The sequence below is a fragment of the Ursus americanus genome, chromosome 24 (assembly GCF_024610735.1).
Source record: "Ursus americanus isolate L20-20 chromosome 24, mUrsAme1.1.p, whole genome shotgun sequence".
NCBI lineage: Eukaryota > Metazoa > Chordata > Mammalia > Carnivora > Ursidae > Ursus > Ursus americanus.
This window is the reverse complement of record NC_142150.1, coordinates 47,074,128-47,091,263: the sequence shown is the minus strand read 5'-3', so window position 1 is coordinate 47,091,263 and position 17,136 is coordinate 47,074,128. Positions and strand designations below refer to the sequence as shown.

General features: G+C 64.0%; 1 protein-coding gene across 2 annotated transcripts in view; it reads right to left on the bottom strand.

Annotated features, from left to right (window-relative positions):
- Positions 1-1,836: 1,836 nt before the first annotated feature.
- Positions 1,837-17,136, bottom strand: part of CHID1 (chitinase domain containing 1) — a 28,536-nt gene continuing 13,236 nt past the window's right edge. For both annotated transcript variants that reach the window (XM_045770768.2, XM_045770769.2), the window contains 6 exons: positions 15,271-15,363; positions 10,353-10,454; positions 9,611-9,766; positions 2,468-2,548; positions 2,167-2,209; positions 1,837-2,010 (listed from right to left, as the gene is read on the bottom strand). In XM_045770768.2, coding sequence (XP_045626724.1) covers positions 1,912-2,010; positions 2,167-2,209; positions 2,468-2,548; positions 9,611-9,766; positions 10,353-10,454; positions 15,271-15,363 — 574 coding nt within the window. In that variant the 3' untranslated portion in view covers positions 1,837-1,911. The remainder of the gene's footprint in view (positions 2,011-2,166; positions 2,210-2,467; positions 2,549-9,610; positions 9,767-10,352; positions 10,455-15,270; positions 15,364-17,136) is intronic.

The following is a 17,136-nucleotide window of genomic DNA, read 5'->3' as shown; positions in this document are numbered from 1 at the left end:
ATGGCCACAGACACAACCCATCTGCCAGTGTGCCCCCAAGCCCACCAACACCACCTGTCCTCACTCCACGGAAACTACCAGAACCAACGTGTAGTGATCTCAGGGCACGAGGTTAACGTCCCCAAACCAAACTGTTTCTCGCCTACCAGCAGCAAACTGGATAACCAGGAACGGTCACATATCCAGCAAAGCAGTCCCCGTGTAACCCCACCAGTGTCCACGGAGCCCTCCTGCTGGGACCCGGGCCCCCTGTTCGTGTTTCTAAGTGTGTGTGACTGAAGACAGACCCGTCCCACACTTGGTTGCTCCTGTGTACCCCACGTGCAAGGTCTCGCTGGACCCATGGGAACGGCGTGCACACCTGGGACCCTTTCTGCTCACAGCCTCCTCTGTGACCCCTCAGACTCCAGCCCTGACTCAACTTCCCCTGAGCAGCCTTGGAGCCCAGGCCCACCAGGGTCCCCGCCCTCCAGCACAGGCCCCCACCTGCTGCCTCTGAGTGCTTCCCAGGCTCGTTGTTCTCACTGTGTGGGTGCCCCTGAGGGTCTGACCTCAGGACCCCCCTCCAGCTCCCACCCCCTTTGCTGGTCCCACCTTCCCACACACACCCAGTGGCTGTCACCTGCCCGGCTCCCCATCGAACACCCTCATACTGTGAGCCCCCAACCCCTGAGCAGGCTTCCAGACACAATAGAGCCCAGCACCCCAGCCCCAGTGCTATGGCCTCCTGGCTCCCCTCCTGTCCACGTCTCTGAAGCTGGGACAAGGGGGGTGCTGGCCTGTGCCTACGGCTCCGTTCTCCGCTCCTGTGTGTTGCAGGGTGGCTGGTGTGGGGCCTCAGGGAACCCCCTGCTGTGGCCCCCATGTGCCAACCCACAAGCAGACAGGCATACATGTGAACACACGTGCACACATGGACTTGTGATGGCTTCGCTTCATCCCCCCCACCCGGGTCCTATTCAGGCCCAGACTCATCACCCACCCTAGTGGGCCGCCCTGCCCCCCCCCCCCCCCGTCCCCAAGAGCAAGGCTGCTGGGTTGGGAGTGGGGGCAATTGGCAGGGCCTGCCCCCCTCAGAACAGCGGGGTTCTTCCATGGGGCCGCTCCAACAGGGCGCTGGCAGGCCCTGCCCCTCAGGACATACGACTGCCCCTTAGAGCTCTTCCCGCTTCATGTCCCACAGAAGGAGGGTAGGAAACACGGCCTCCAGCCCAGGACTTGCAGCGTGGAACCCCCCAGTGCTTTGGGCAGAGCCACAAGCTCACACACGGCGTCCGACCAGTCAGTCGGGTCCGGCCTGGCAGGGCTCTGGCTCCGTGGACAGCACCAGGCCCTCGACTGGCGTGGTTACCGAGGGGGCTCTGCTGCTCAGAGACCCCAGGCCCACGGAGTTCAGTGGCTGGGGGGTGGGGAGCCAGCTGTCTCTGGCTACTGGCAATCCCAGAGTCTCTCCCGATGTTTCATCCCAGGAGCCTGGCTACACCCGTGGGGAAAACCCGACTGCCCAGCCCCCTGGCACCAACCGGCTCGCAGGGGTCCTTCTGCGGAACAGGAACAGCTTCTCTGAGCCGGGCTTTGTACAGCGGCCCCCACACCCTCGCCGGGCAGACCGGGCTAGCATGGGCAGTGAGAGGCCGAGCCCCTCAGCGCAGCCTGCGGGTCCACAGGGGAGAGAGCCCCGTCCTGCCCCCACCGGCCTGACCGCAGTGGGGGCTGGCCGGGAGGGGCCTGAGTCATCGGGGCAACCCTGCCAGTTCGGCCCCTCCCCACATCACTGGTGAAGAGGCCTGGCTCCCATGACCCCTTGGCCACCGCTCAAGGACCACAGCAGAAACGGAAAACACAAGAGTCTGTATTTTGCATGTGAACTGGTCACTCCGTCGCTCAGGAAAGCACACGTCCGAGTGGAGCCTAAAGCAGGTCGTAGAAGTAGTCCAGGCCCTGGCCCAGCTCCCACATGGACACTCCGACGCCCAGCTCCTGGGCCAGCTCCAGCCGCGCCTGCACAGACTGCGGGCCCACGGCATCAGCCCCACCTCTCACCCCCGGGGAAGACCCCGTGCTGACCTCCCTTGCTCACCGCCGCCTCACCAAGGGCAAAGCCATGGTGGGGAGGGGTTGCACCTGCTGTCCCCACCCCCAGCATCAAGGCCGGCCCACGCATACCTTCAGAGTTGGGTAGAAGACGATGTGCCTCCCACCACGGCTTCTGCAAAAGAGGATGAGGCCTACTGCCTCCTGCTGGCCTCTGCTTCTCCTGCCATCCCCCACTCCAAATGGAAGGGAGTGCCGGCCCCGCCTCCCCTTCGAGCCGAGGTCTCAGGTTCCCTTGGAAAAGGCCCTGCACAGGTCCCACTCCTTGGGCTGGCCCGACCCTCAGGGGCAGTGCTCCAGCTGGTGGCCCAGGGGCCCTTGGCCAGCCTGGGCAGGCACAGCCCTCCCCTAGGGCCTCCTCCCGGACACTCACTTCTTGTACTCGAAGAAATGCTCTGCTGCCTGGCTGTCCCACATGATCCGGGGCCTGTGGTCCTTCAGCATCTGAATGTACCTGGGGGAGGCCGGGGCATGGGTGTGGGAGTCCTTGAGACCGCCCGAACACCTGGAGAGGCACGGCCGCCGAGGCTGTCACAGGTGGGGCAGCGCGACTCGGGGGCCACCACCCCCCGCCGGTATAGGCAGTGTCCACGGCACGCCCGGCTGTGGGAGGGTGATGAGTGCACCCTGGACGCAGGAGCACAGGACGGGGCCTGGGACCCTCAGCCCTGGGCCTGCGCGGGTGGGGGCCTTGTGTCCTCCCTCGGGTGGGGGAAGGACAGAGATGCCGACAGACGGACGGCCCCTGAGACAGCAGCACCTGTGGGCTGCGCAGCTAAGTGTGGGACGGCACCAAGGGGCTGCGTGTCCCGATCGGGCCTCTTGCTGTGTCCTCTCTGCCCCATAAGTGTCCAAGTGGATGGAGCGAGGGCACGTGCATTTGGGGGCAGAGCACATGCTCACGGGGACTGCTGAGTGTCACAGGAGAGGCAAACTCAACAGACAGAACGCAGCTCAATGGTCACCAGTCAGTTGGAGGGGGGCGGGGGGCTGCTAAGAGGGTCCAGGGCTTCTTTTTGGGTGGGGAAAATGTGGAATTTGAGGTGCTGGCTGCATGACTGAATGCACTGAACACCCCCGATGCTAAGTTTGTGGGGTGCAAAGGACACCTCCCCCCAAAAGTGACAAGGCCTCAGATCAGAGGGTTCCAAGGCCAGGAAGAATCAGGATGCGTGTGTGCAGGACCCACCACAGCCAGGGAGGGAGGACCCCGAGGAGGGCGGGAGGGGCGTAGGGTCCCCCAACTTCAAAGGAAACTAGCCTGTGGCTTCTCACCTTCCACGGTGAGGCCTGAGGTCTCCCACGTGCTCTGCTGGGACCCCCACCCCCACAAGACCAGAAGCATGTGGGGGGCTGGGTCGAGTCTAAGCCACCCATGCTGGACCTCCGTTGAGCTGGCCTGAGGACCTGTCCGCACCCCAACCTCGGGAGGGGTCCCCACCAGCCCAGACCTCTGACCTCCCCCTGGCAAAGGGGCCTGGGGCCCGATAAACACAAAGGGTGGGACCCACACGCCCAGTGGCCTCTCCTGGTTGCCGTTCCTGCTGCAGCCAGAGCCACCATGCCCCACCCCCTGCCAACTCAGACCCCTCGGCGCAGCCCCCTGACCTGGCTTCCCCAACGGCCCCGCAACAGTCTTCTCGGGCTGGGGGTAGGCACGGCGGGGTCTCCCTGATGTAGGCCCACACTATGAGTCCAGCGGGTGGTGAGCCAGCCGCTTCTTGGGTGGTGGGAGGAGCCTGGTCCGCAGGGGCCCCCCGTGACAGGCAGCGGGGCTCCCCCAGGACTGCCTTTCATGGGCAATAAACAGCAGCCCAGCTACAACAGAAGGCACCCGGAGAGCTGTGCTGTGACAAAGCGTGACCTAAGCCAAGCAAGGCGCACGTGGAGGCCCAGGACCAAGACAAGAGCTGGGTGCTTGGAGGCAGGACTCAGCAAAAGGAAAGAAGCACAAAGACAAGGTGCGGAACTGGACAGAAGGCCCAGGGCCACAGGACGTCGACCCCAAGAGGCAGCCCAGGGAGGCCAGCCAGGGGCTGCTGGAGTGAGACGGGGCGCAACACGGTGACGCTGGCAGAGCCGCCGTGCCTGTGAGGTCCACCCTACAGCTCCCCGCCCACAGGGCCTCACACGGATCTGCTGTCCTCAACCAGGAGGAGTGGGGTTCCCAGCGCTGCTGTCTGGGGCTGGCGGGCCACAGGGACTGGCCTTACAGAAAAGCGTCTGTCCCCAAATGGCTGCGTGCCCGCGACCCCCTGGTGCCCTGGCTCTCAAGGAGACTTCCAAGCATGACCTGCCCTTCAGGGACCCATCTGGCTGTGCTCCAGCTGGGGTTTGCTTTCACTGGGGTCCTGGGGGGATCCCTGGGCAGGAGCAGGAGAGGACCCTCAGGGTGGGGGCTACAGGCCCCAAAGGTTCAGAAGAACAGGTGCCCACCTGGATTGCTGCTGGGGATCTTGTGGGGCCAGGCCAGACCCTGGGGAACATCTTGGCCTGCCAGGGAAGCAAGACTTTGCAGGCATGGGGACCTATGTACAGATCAGCACCTAGGCCCACACCACCTCCTGGGGGATTTCATGGCTGCCCAGAATCCCCAAAGTTGGAAACTGACCGGACCAAGCAGAAGAGCCTGGCCATGGTCATGACAGGTCCGTGCGGTGTCCAGGGATGGTCAACAGAAACTAGTAAGTTGCGTGGGAAACTCGCACTGCAGACCATGGCCCCCTGTGGCCCCCTTGGCAGGCAGAGAACCCAGGCCTGGCTTGCAGAGGCCAGGAGACCACATGCCAGGCCTGAGGGAGCTGGCCTCCTGCTCCAACCACGGGCTCCTGGCTCTGTCTGGGGGGGAGCAGATGGTGAGGTGGCTGATCACACACTTCCTGGAAGGGAATGGGGACACCTGCCACAAAGGACCCAGGTCTCAGCGTCAGGAGAGGCCAAGACAGGGATGGCAAACAACCCTGAAACAGGCTGCCCGGGCTTCTGTCAGTGCGAAAGCTGACCACCCTGAGTGACTGTGGGGTTCTCCTGCACCCCACACCTGGCCCATCGTCACCTGCATGGGGAACAGGGTCTGTCGCTGCAAGTTCCTGGGGGGGATGGCCACAGTGTGCATCTCGGTGAACTGCATTTCTAGAGTGCTGGACCAGAGCCCACCCCACAAACAAAGGCATCAATCTAGAGCCTTGCTAAGCGCTTCCGTCTGGCTCATGGATCAAAGAGGTGTGGCCTCGAGAGGGGCACACATGTTAGCCCTCCTCTGCGGGCCAGGAGGACTGCCTGGAAGAATCAGGCCATGGGCAAAGGAAGTGGAGTGAGACCCATAGGGGCCTGAGGGGCGCCTCCCTGTTGGTGTTACAGGGGTGGGGAGGCACTCGGGTGCAGGGGGGCTCACGCCAGGTGTGGGGAGAGTGCTCAGGCCACACTGGGGGGGGCTCATGCTGGCAGACGGGCCAGCGCCCATCACCCCGCTCTGTGTGTGTCCTTTGTTCTCACCAGGAGCTGCTGTCCTTTCTTGGACTGCAGCTCTGACCCCGGGACTGACCTAGGGGGGTGTGACCCCTTCCCCAGGCTCAACTCCCCTCTTGTAGAGGGGGGGATGTCCCCCCTGATCCCCATCAGCTGGGGCTAAGCTCACTGTGACACGAACCCCAGGGAAGGTGCTGTGCTGGGAACTGTCCTCTGCTTGAGACCCCACTTTGGCAAAGGTCCCCTAAGCGTGAGTCTGCGTGGGGGCCTGTGGGGAGTGACTGCACTGAGGGCCGCGTGTCTGCCCCTCCACACCTCGTCCGGGGCTTGAGGCTCAAGGATCCCTTGTTGGGATAGCAGCCCTGACTGCCACTGGGCCAGTGAGAAGCCCCTCCTGGGACCCCTGTGGGTTCCTCACAGGGCTCAGAAGCCAGCCCCCCCTAGGCGCCCCACCCCTGGACAGTGGGCACCCACACACCACGGCGTGGAGCACAGCCCCTCCTGCCCGGCGTGGAGGGTATGGCCCCCAGATTACCAGGATCCAGAAGGGGACCCCCAGGGGAGGGGAAAGCCAGGCAGGAGATGGGCCCCCTGGGGGCACCTGTTCCTTCCCTCAAACATCCCTGGGGGCCAAGGGCACCTTCATCCACCCTGATCCCGCTGCACAGGCACATAAAGCACACCGGTGGAGCCCGCACCATCAGCCCTTTTGACCTGCAGCCCACGATCGCCTGGGGGCCCGTGGGGGGACGAGGAGGGGCACGAGGAGCCACCATCAGGACCACAGAGTTTCTTGCCTGGTCTCAGGGCACCAGGCCTGGCCCCATTCTACAGCAAGGCAGGCAGAGGCCTGGGATGGAGGTGACTCTGGGGCAGCCCTACACCACAGCTCGCCCTAGAAGCAGACGTGACCCCTCGCCTGCTTCAAAATCCTCAGGCTGGTCAGCACCCGATGCCCGGAGGCTGTAGTAGTGACCCTGCCTGCCGGCCACAGGCCTGTCCTGCCACCCAAGGCCCCTCAGCCCCTCTCTGTGGGACACACCCACCGGGCAGGACCCAAGTGGGACCACAGCCCGACCTCCACATGCCCTTGAGGGGCGTGAGCTGTGGCCCTGCCACCTCAGCACTGTGCCCGCTCTGACCCATGGGAGCCCCGCTGAGCTGCCATCTGCTCTGGCCAAGGTGGGCGGGGGCAAGAGCTCGTCCTTGACACACAGTCCCGCCACACCCCCTGGGCCCACAGACCACTCTCCCCCCAGCCCCCTGCCCTCAGGCAGGCCGGAGCCGGGCTGCCCCCTCCTTGGCCTCCCACCGGCAGCTCTCAGTGGGGCACGGCTGGCGGGGAGGCAGAGGCTGGCAGCCCGGGTAGGGGGACATCTCAGAAGAGGGCGGGGAGCAGGACGGGGGGACAGCCAGAGCCCCCGCACATCTGAGGGCAGGTGGTGGGGGGGGCGCACATACCCACACGCGCCGTCATAATCAAGGCCCTGTCTCCCTGCCTTCAACGGTCAAGGGCCAGAAGCTGGCGGCCAGTGGAGGCCGCGGGGTGCCTTCCATCACGTGACCCAGGCTGGGGGTGTGCGGGGTTCACTGCCAGGCTGGGGTTAACAAGCCTGACAATTCACTCCATGTGCCGCTGTGGGCCTACACTGAGTGAATAAACAGTAACTCTCCAGCCCTGAGGTGGTGACAGATGGACTGTGTCCCCCAGATTCCTATGCTGGAGTCCTGACCCCCAGCACCTCAGGATGTGGCCGCATCTAGAGCTGGGACCTTTACAGAGGTGCTGGAGGTTAACACGGGGTCACCGGGGGGCCCTGATCCCATGGGACTGGGGTCCTTATAAGAAGAGGGAATCAGGACACGGACACGCATGGAGGGACGACCCCGTGAGGACCCAGGGAGAGCACAGCCGTCCACACACGAGGAGAGAGGCCTCAGGGGGACACTGCCCCACCCACGTGGGCATCACGGGACCGGGGGACAGTGAATGTATACAAGCGCAGGCTGCCTGAGCACCGCAGGGCTAACGCCTCCCGGCCCCCACAGGCTGGGCCAGCAGAGCCCAAGGCTGCAGCAGAGGCGGCTAGGGGGCACTGGGGGCCTCTGGCCTTACACGAGCATGCTCCTACTCCCAGCTGACCGGTCAGCAGACAGCATGGGTTAGGGTTAGGTCCCTGAAGGCATGGGGCTGGTGCTGGGAGCCCAAGCTCAGGACGTGGCTCTGTCCATTGCCTCCTTGAGCCAGGCACCCGGTGAGGGACACGGGGCAGAGCAGGGGCACCAGAAATACTTCCAGAACTTTCTCAGCCATACCCTGCCAGAAAGGAGCTGCAATGGGGGAGGGGCAGCACTAAAGGAGCACAGAGCAGCTCTGGCCAGAAGGACAGGTAAACAGGAAGGGGGAGCTCTCCGGGATGGGGTGGCTGGGTGCCGAGAACCCCAATCTGCTGCACGGACATGGGGCAGTGCCCCAGCAATTGGCCAGGCACCATCTCAGCCCCCCAGGAGCTGGGGAGCCACTCCTTGGCCTGCCCCACCTCCTGCTGTCCATGCCACATCCACACCACGTCCACGCCACTTCCCCAGACCCTTCCCAGCAGAGAGGGGCAGGCCTTGGTTCAGAGACACAGAGTGCCCCCAGTGCCAGAGGCCAGGCAAGGAGTGGGCACCACAGGCTGCACCAGACCCCAGCATCAGCTGTGCAGACATGGGACATGGGCCTGAAGGAAACACAGAAGCCCCCCGCCCCGCTGGGTAGGTGGCTGGCAGCAGCCCTTCAGAACCCACGAGTCCAGCCAAGGACCATCCAAGCAGCTTCTGTCCCCCCACCACGGCACAGCTGGAGGGGGTCGCCACGGATGACAGGCACGGACAGGCCTGGCGGGGCAGCAGGCATCGGGCAGTCGGCCGCCCTGCCTAGGCTGACACGCCATGTCCCTGGTGGAGGCAGATGACCTGCAGAGACACCCCCCCCCCCCGCCACAAGTACGGCAGGCTGCAACAGGCGCGCACTCAGGTCACAGCATCTGAACCCAATCCCTACCGACAGGAAGGTGCTCCAGAAGAGCGTCCGGCTCACGTGGTTTCCAGACGCCCCAAACGAAGGTGAAGATTTGGGATCGCAGAAACACCCAACACCCAACGAGGCAAAACGCACAACGTCTGGCGTCCAACCCAGGAGCGCAGGTCTGCAGAGCTCCGGCCAGACAGGAGCTCGGGACGAGAGCCACCAGCTGCCCGACCCAGGGCGGGTCTGCCTCAGGGCACAGCTGTCGCAGCCGAGCCCACACGTGCAAAGAGCAGGAAACACGGAGGAGGACACCCGACACGAACTTCTGGACGTGAGCCCCACAACAGGTAAGCGGGAAAGGCGGGGAGGGGGACAGCTCATGAAACACAGGCACAGAACACCAGTGAAAACCGGGCCAGAGAGAAAAAGACACGAGAACCAGCGGGCGGGACGAGCCGACTGGCCTGACACCCAGATTTGAGGGCCCGAAAAAGAAAAGAGAAAGAAAAGGATAGAAAAAAACATTTGAAGAAACTAGCCAAAATTTTCCAAAGTTCATGAAAGTATAAACACACGGGTCCCAAAAGCTCAATGAAAACCAAGCTCAAAACACATAAAGAAACCATACGAGGGGACACCTGAACCAAACCGCGCCGGGCTCCGTGTCGTTGGACAGGTCGCAGCAGGAAGACGGAGACAGGACAGCCTAGTACTACACACTCAGCAAAAGCATCTTCCAAAAAATCAATGCCAAATGAGGCTGAAAGCGTCTGCGACCAGCAGAACCGAAAGGGAGAGACACAAGCGGCCCCGCGGGCGGGACACGACCCCACGCGGGTGTGGGTGTGCGCCGGAACCAAGGGCTTCCCGGGCCAGCCCCACTGGCCACTCGGACGGTCTGCACACCTGCAGATGGGGCAGAGCCTCAAGGGGTGTCCCCCAACCCGACAGGCTCAGACCCTGCACGGCCCCTCCCCGGCTCTAAGCCACCACCCCTGGGAGACGCGCAGAGCCGCGGGACAGCGGGGGCCTCACCTGGCCCCGACGACGGGCTCGCGCGCGTCCCTGGAGGCCGCATAGTCCGTGCCGTAGAGGTTGAGCCCCAGGAGGATCTTGCTGCGCCACCTGGACTTGGGGTCCAGGACCTGGACACAGGCTCGGACCCAGGACAACGGTGCGTTGGGGCCAGGCCTGCGGGGGCAAGGGAGGAGGGGTCTCAGCAGCAGCCAGAGGCCTCCTGCCACGTCCCGTGGGTACCCCGGGCTGCGACAGCGGGCTGTGCGCAGGGGGAAGGAGGGCGGCGGACACCAGGCCTCCCGCGCTGCCTTCTAGCTGGACCCGGGCCTCTGTGGTGGACACAGGCAGCAGTGGGCAGCACTGTGACACTGCCCACACCCGAGGCTCCCTTGGAGGCAGCGATCCCACCCACAGGAGCACCTTCTCCTTGGCAACAAGGCAGGCCCAGTGCCAGCGGCCACTGTACTGCCAGAGATGGACACCCCGGGATGGGGTTCCCATGAGGAGACATCTCTGCCCTCTGTAACATGCCCTGGAAATACGAAGGCTGCCCAGTGCAAGGGCAACTGTGGGCTTCAGGGGAAAAGGGACCAGGCCCCCCATGTCCCTGGAACCAAGAGCTGACGGCAGTGCAGCCCCAAGCACGCTGGTGGCAAACCAGGCCTTGCCCCGCTGCCCATCCAGTGTCTGGGCCCAGAGGAGCCATGTATATCTGTGCCAAGTCATGGAACCCACTGGGCCCCTTGGTGCCCACACTCACTGCTGTGCTGTGGGGTAGTCGTAGGTCATGAGGCTGAAACCGTCCAGCACGGGGGCCAGCTGCTCGAACTCCTTGTGTGTGAACATGCCCAGCTGGTCAGTCCTGCAAAAAGATATGCATGACTAGCACTGCCCCTCTCACAGCCCGGCCGGCCCTGTCCCCAGCTGGCACCTGAGTCCACCTGAGGTCTGAGCAAGCTGGCTGTGAGGGCCCCCAGACCACGCCCCTTCCTCCCTCCACGCTGGCAGGGCTGCAGGTCACTTTCCCTGGAAAGTAACTTGTCACTCAGTTACAGGGCACAATCCGTGGCGAAGTCAGGGCCACATTCCAAGAGCAGGGATAGGCTGAGGCCAGGAGACCGAGCCCAATGTTGGCAGTCAAGCAAAGGCTCATTTCTCTCCCTGTCCCTGCCCTCCCCACCACGCATCCAAGGCCGAGATCAGCCTTTCTGAGATGGCCCCATTCCCACAGGTGGTCCCACCTGCTGGCCTGTCTGCTCTGCCTGCAGTAACCCCTGAGTGCCAGATCCCCGGGGGGACTCTCCACATGTGAGTAAAAACAGGACCCTGGGCAAGTGTGTCCCACTGCAGGGGCCTCAGAGGTGGTCATCCACTCCATGGGACCCGGGTGCAGCCCCACTCCAGCCCAGAGGAGAGCCTCTCCAGTTGCCTTCGGGGGGGCAGCCAGCACGCCAGGCCCAGGCCCCCCAGAAACACGGGGCACCCACAGGACCTGAAGACAGGCAACGCCAGCAGACAATGGCCTCATGATCCCAACTCCGTGCTGAGCATCGGACACAACCAGGTGCTCAAGGACACATCTGGGGGCGGACATTTGCTGGGCCAGGACACCCATACTCCCTGATGAGGACAAGCCCCCCAGAGCAGGCCGGAAGATGCCAGGCCCCAGCAGAAAGAAGATGGGCCACAGGTGGCTATACGAACACATCTTGTACCCTCTAGACCTCGGCCCTGGCGAGCCACAAGAACAGTGGGCACACTGGCTCTAGGAAACTGCTTCCCATTTCAAAGGCTCACCCATCTCCAGGTGGGACGTTCACGTAAGAACCCAGACACCTAGGCCCTGCCATTGCTGGACTCAGTGGCTCAGGAGGGGAAGCAGGGCTGTGGGCGGCAGTGTGGCAGTCTCGTGGGGAGAGCATCCCTTAGTCCCACGTCTTGGTCCCTGAAGAGCCTGGCAGCTTCTGCAGAACATGTGGTGCCAGACACCTTCCCTACTCAGCTGGGAGAGGGGACCCCACGCAGGGTCTTGGAAGGGCCAGGACTGAGTGTGAAGGAAAGGCCAGCCGGGGGTGGGACTCAGGCAGGCATGGGGCTTCAGGAAATGAGCTGGGGAGAGGTCCCCAGGAGGTGCACTAGCAAACCCGCTCTACGAGGCAGAGGCCTCCCTTTTCCAGGCCTGCCGGTGCTTGGAGCAGACACTCCTGATGACGGCCATGGGGGTCGGGGAGGTTAGTTTTTCGAGGCCCTTCTCCCGTTAATACCCTGCCCTGAAAAGCTCACAGTTTAGGGAGGACTGCTGAAGTCTGGACCAGGCTCACGTCAGACAAGACTCCTTGAGCCTCTCCTCCTTCGCGAATTTCAGTGGCTGCCCTGTCAGCGGCGATTTCCGCTTTGTGGAGTCTGTCCCACAGTCCTACCCTCCCCTGTGCCCCCCACACCCTTCCTGGGGCATCCAGGTCTTCAGGGCCCCTCCTCCATACGGGGCACCAGCCTCCTGCCACAAGCAGGGCTCCCACACTCTCCTGCTGGGATGGCCCTAGTCGGCCAGATGCTTCTCGCCGAGTCACCTTCTTTCCAGCCATGGGCATCCCTCCCTTCTAGAAGGCTGGGCAGCCACGCATGCCCCTCTACCGAGACCCCACAGCTGCCAGAGTGGGGAAGGACACTCCAGGTGCGGCTGGCAATGTCCTGCAGCCCCGGCCTCCCTCCCCAGATGGCCAGATGGCACACATGCAGTGTGGCCTCTACGTCTAGACGGTTCTTCCTATACACCGAGCAGGCTGGCCTGGGCAGGGTGGGGCCCTGCAGCCCACCACCCCCCTCGGGGGTCTGTCTGCCCCTCAACCTTCTTCTTGGCACCCCCCAGCCTGTGTGCCTCCAGGGCTCCCACCCTCCCCAGGACTCCCAACTCTTTGCCCTTGGCCCCTGCTTCACCCCCACATGGTGGTGCCTCCCTCCTCCATCACCCTGATTGTCTGCCATGTCTGGGGCTCAGCCCCACTGATGCAGTCGCCCCAACCTGCTGGGGACCCCACCTCTCATGGTGCCGACTGGTCTCTTCCCCAGAGAGGATCCTGTCCCGTCTCCCTAGTCCCCTGTGGCCACATGCTTGTAGCTTGACGTCGCACCCCTTCTCCTCTGCTGTCTTCCCCCAGACACCACAGATGGGCCACCTATTGGTGGTAAACCCCAAGTCCTACCCCTGACCAGCCCTCCCGCGGCCAACCGTCCTGGGGGTCAGGACAGGCTCGGTGCATGGCCACTGGCCCCTGCCACCAGCCACAGGGCCGCCCCCACAGCATGTGGCCCCCGATGGTGTGTGGAAGGCAGGTGTCCCCGACCATACTCTTGCTATCAGGGAACCCATGTCTGCTCCCCACAGGCCTGGTCGCCCAAGCCCCTGACAGCCTCTTGCTGGCTCAACCCCGTGGCTCCCCCTCCACCGGGAGCTAGAGTCTCCATCTGTGCGAAGCTGAGTAGAGGCTCCAGAGCGCCAGGTCCACTGGAGACAGGGCTGTGACCTTGGGGGCAGGGCTCAAGGTCAGCATGGTACCTGAGCTGCCAGTCCCAGACACAGGTCCCCAGCAGAGAAAAGGCACCGCACGCTGTTCAGTGCGCCGGCAGCCAGCCTTTGTGAGGTGAACGAGGAGCGCGAGAACGTCTCACTGCAGGAAACGCCAAGAAGGGGCGTTTAATGGGCTTGTTGTTGGGGAGCCCTAAGCGTGGGGGGGGGCGGTCAATGTCGTCAATGAGATGAGCTCCTGCAGGGCACCGCCAGCCAGAGCGTCAGGGGACACACTGGGACAGCACAGCACAGGCCCACACCCCCAACTGCGGGTGGGCGGCACATAGCCAGGTCTCTAGGAGGGGCTGGCCCGGCCATGTCCACAGCCCATCGCACCTAGAACCCACACCCTCAGCCCTGACCACACTGGCCATGGTCACCCCCACCCCCGGACATCCCCCTTCAGGCTGCCTTAGGAGGACGATTCCTCCCTTGGCTGCAGGGTGGGGGCGGGCCGTCTACTTCCTGCCTAGGTGCCAGGAGCTCAGGGTAAGCACCCCCGGGCACAGATACACCCTTACCCTTGCAGGCCAGGCCCAGGGGGCAGCCCTGAGGGGCGTCCAGCCCCCGTACCCTCCCACACTCTCCAGCACATCCTCTGCACCCCTGTGCTATGCACGCGCCAGAAGCTGCTAGGCTCCGTGGAGCGGGCTGCAGGCGGGCACTCTGGCCTGGCCTGCGCAGCACCAGCTCTCAGCCTGAGGAGACGCCCCCGGCCCCTGAGGAGCTTACCCCCACTGAGAGCGCCTCCTGCACCCATCCCACAGATGGCTCCTGACCACAAAGAATGACAGGGTCTCGACCCGGCCGAGCACTCCCTGTTCCCCAAGCCACCCACAAAAACTGGGAGACCCAGGAAATGGGCGCCAAGTGCTGTAGCCAAACCCACAGGCTCTAGAGGGTCCGCCCCTCGGCCTTCCCAGAAGAAAAGCTCCTCTTCCAGTGCCAGCCCCAGCTCTAAGCTCAGGCAGCCACGACAGCCCCTGCCCTGGGAGCAGCAGGTCCCCACTGGAGCCAGCCTCAGGACACACGCGCACCCCACACGCACTCAGCAATGTGCACACATACATACGTCTGTACATGCGGGATGAAGGACAGACAGGTGGGGCTCTGGCTGGGTTCCCTCCTGGGTTGAGCAGAACCCGCCCTGCTCCAGAAGGTAGGTGCTGGCCTGTCGGACCCTCCCACCCACAGGGGACTGAGGACCTTGAAAGTGTGAGGAGAAAACTCAGATAGCAGGCTGATGCCCAGGTAATGCAAAGGGTACGGGGGAGCACAGACCACAGCCCCTGATGGCACGCAGTGCAGACTGTGGGGCATGAAGGCCGGGCAGGCGCTGTCCCCAGGGAGCATCTGTCACAGCTGCCGGAGAGCCCTGCAGGCTCCGTGTGCCAACTGGCGCTTCTGTGAGCCCGTCAGCCTGTGAACCACGGCTGGACATCACAGCCCCAGAGGCTCACCCATGCTGCTCCACTAACCGGCACACCATCCTACTGCCTGCCCCTCAACAGGGTGGGCCAGCTGCTTCCTCCTGGGGCAGCGGGTGGGAGCCCAGTGCGCATCTGTGGGCCAAGGGGCTGGGCTGGCAAAGGCCAAGCAGAGCCCCCTTTGGTCCTACCCAGACCTCTGTGACAACAGATCTGAGCATCCATGGTGCCTAGCACTGGGCGACACCCTGGGCAGAGGGGACACGGCTCCAACAACGAGGGCCTGCGCTGCTTGGCCTCCCTGTCCCCTGGGTTCCAGAAGGGCTGCCTCACTGGTTTGGGAAGGGTGAACAGCCAGGCTGGGGAAGGAGGTGGCATGACCACACAGCCCTGACCTCCCAAGGACGCGGCAGGTGCGGATTCCCTAAAGCTCTGCGCTGTAGTGAGGTTCCAGGGCTGCCCCACTGAGAGTGGAAGCATCTAGAAGACACAGCCCCTCAAATTCAGGAACTTCTAACATCTTCAGTGCTCGGATGGAAGGTGCAGCCTTCCGCTGCTGACATGTGGGGATGCGCTGCCGTGGCTGACATGGGTCCCCAGCCCCAGCTCCCGTGGCATCTACCCACCCAGGGCTGCTACGGGGTGGGAAGGAGCTGCCCGCTGCCAGCGAGCATGGCACTTACCCAGGAGTGACAGCCGGTGGGATGACCAGGACGGCCAGCAGCCGGGCCTGGTGCAGGGCCTCCGCCAGGTGGGTGAGCATGTGGATGAGGCCCCTGCAAAGAGCCAGGAGAGCAACAGGAAGTCCAGGGCCCTGACCCTGACCCGCTACAGGGCAGACGCCCCTTCACGGGCATTTTCTGCCCTGGGGGCTCCAGTGCGGCCCTGCGCCCTGCAGACACTTGAGCACTGGGGCAGGCCAGCAGGTCCCGCGGGGGTCCCCCTCCACTGAAACTGGGCCCGCTCAGAACTTGGCTGGTCTCTGTCCTTCCTTGCTCAGGGTCACCCTGAGAACGGCATGGGGAACGAAGGGGCATCTGGGCAGCACCCCATCACCTCTGGACTCTCCCAGACACACAGCCTGGCCAGGGGGTGAGGAAGGACCGACACGTGCCCAGCACACTGACCTGATGGTGGCTGGGTCAGCCCAGGCCACGAAACACCACTTGACCTACTGGGCGTCACACAGCACCTGAGAGGTGCCCCAGGACCAGAATAGCGAGAGCAGCTCCATCAACCAGGCCTTGTGCTAAGGGGGAGTCCCAGCCTAGCGCCCCAAACCACTGGCCTCAACCACCTAGGCCCCTCATGGGGCCACTCCCAGCCTGGAAATTACCCAGACACAGCTGTCTGTCTCAGCCCTAGGCAGGGAGCGTCCTCGGCCCTGGACACACAGAAGGAACACCTGTGGGTGGGCATCAGGTGTGACTCTCCACTTGTGCCTGGACATGTCTCAGCAGGAAGTGGGCCACCAGGTGGGCGACAGAGGGAGCTGGAGTCATGGGCTCCTCTGGCCCCCAGAGGCATGGCACGTATGGCCAGCGGAATGGAGACTAACCTGGCTCCAGGCAGCACCTGCGAGCACCTGTCAGGCACCCCCATCTGCCTCATGTCACGCAGCGAGGACCGCCAAGTGACCGGTGCCCAGGAGCCCTGCAGCCCCAGGAGCCGCGCTGTGTTCGGTCTGGCCTGGGCCCCGTCTGCGGAGCACAGTGACCCCTCACGCACAGTGCAGATCGGAGGGGCATAGGCACTGTGACTCTCACCAGCAGGGATGGTGGGGCTGTCCTGGCTACCCATGCACAGCCGGCTCATGGGGCCCAGTGCCCACCCCCAGGCCCCATTCCACACAGGTGCGCAGAGGACAGGTGCAGCCCAGCCCCAGCTGTCCTGACGAGAAGGGGCTGGGTACTGACCGCTGGAGCGCGGCTCAGTGGGAGTGAGCACTGGCGCTGCGGAGTCTCTCCTGCGAGGCGGCGGGGCTGTGGTCAAGCCCTTGGGGAGCACACGCCCCTATCCACTCTGCCAATAGCTGTCATGGTGCCTACAGCACCATCACTGTCACTGGCTTTCCTGGCCTTCTGGACAGCCGTAGGACTGCATCTCTGTGAGAAGGGAAGGGTGGTCTTGTGCCCCTGGGGCAGCACCTACCAGCTGGGAACCTGGGGTCACCTGTGTGCCCTGGGCACGCATGGAGGGGACCGGGCCACTCACTAGAGCTGGGCACCATCCCTGCTGCTCCAATGCTCAGACCACCTGCTCCTCCCCAGAGGACTTCTGTGGGAGGGAGGCCTGGAGGACCCGGAGTTCAGGGAGTCAAGGCGATGCTGTGCCATTGTCCTCACCACACCATACAGGCCAGGTGCCCCACAGCATTTGCCCACAACGGCCTTTCCAGGCTGACTTCTGCAGAAGGAAACAGCCCTCGGACACCTCATCAGATGCCCCAGTGAGAGTGATGGGGGGCGGGGGGGGGGGGACGGCGTCGAGAAACGTTCCTATCATGCCTCGCAGCAGCCAGGCCCATTCCGTCCTGGGAGATGGCTCCC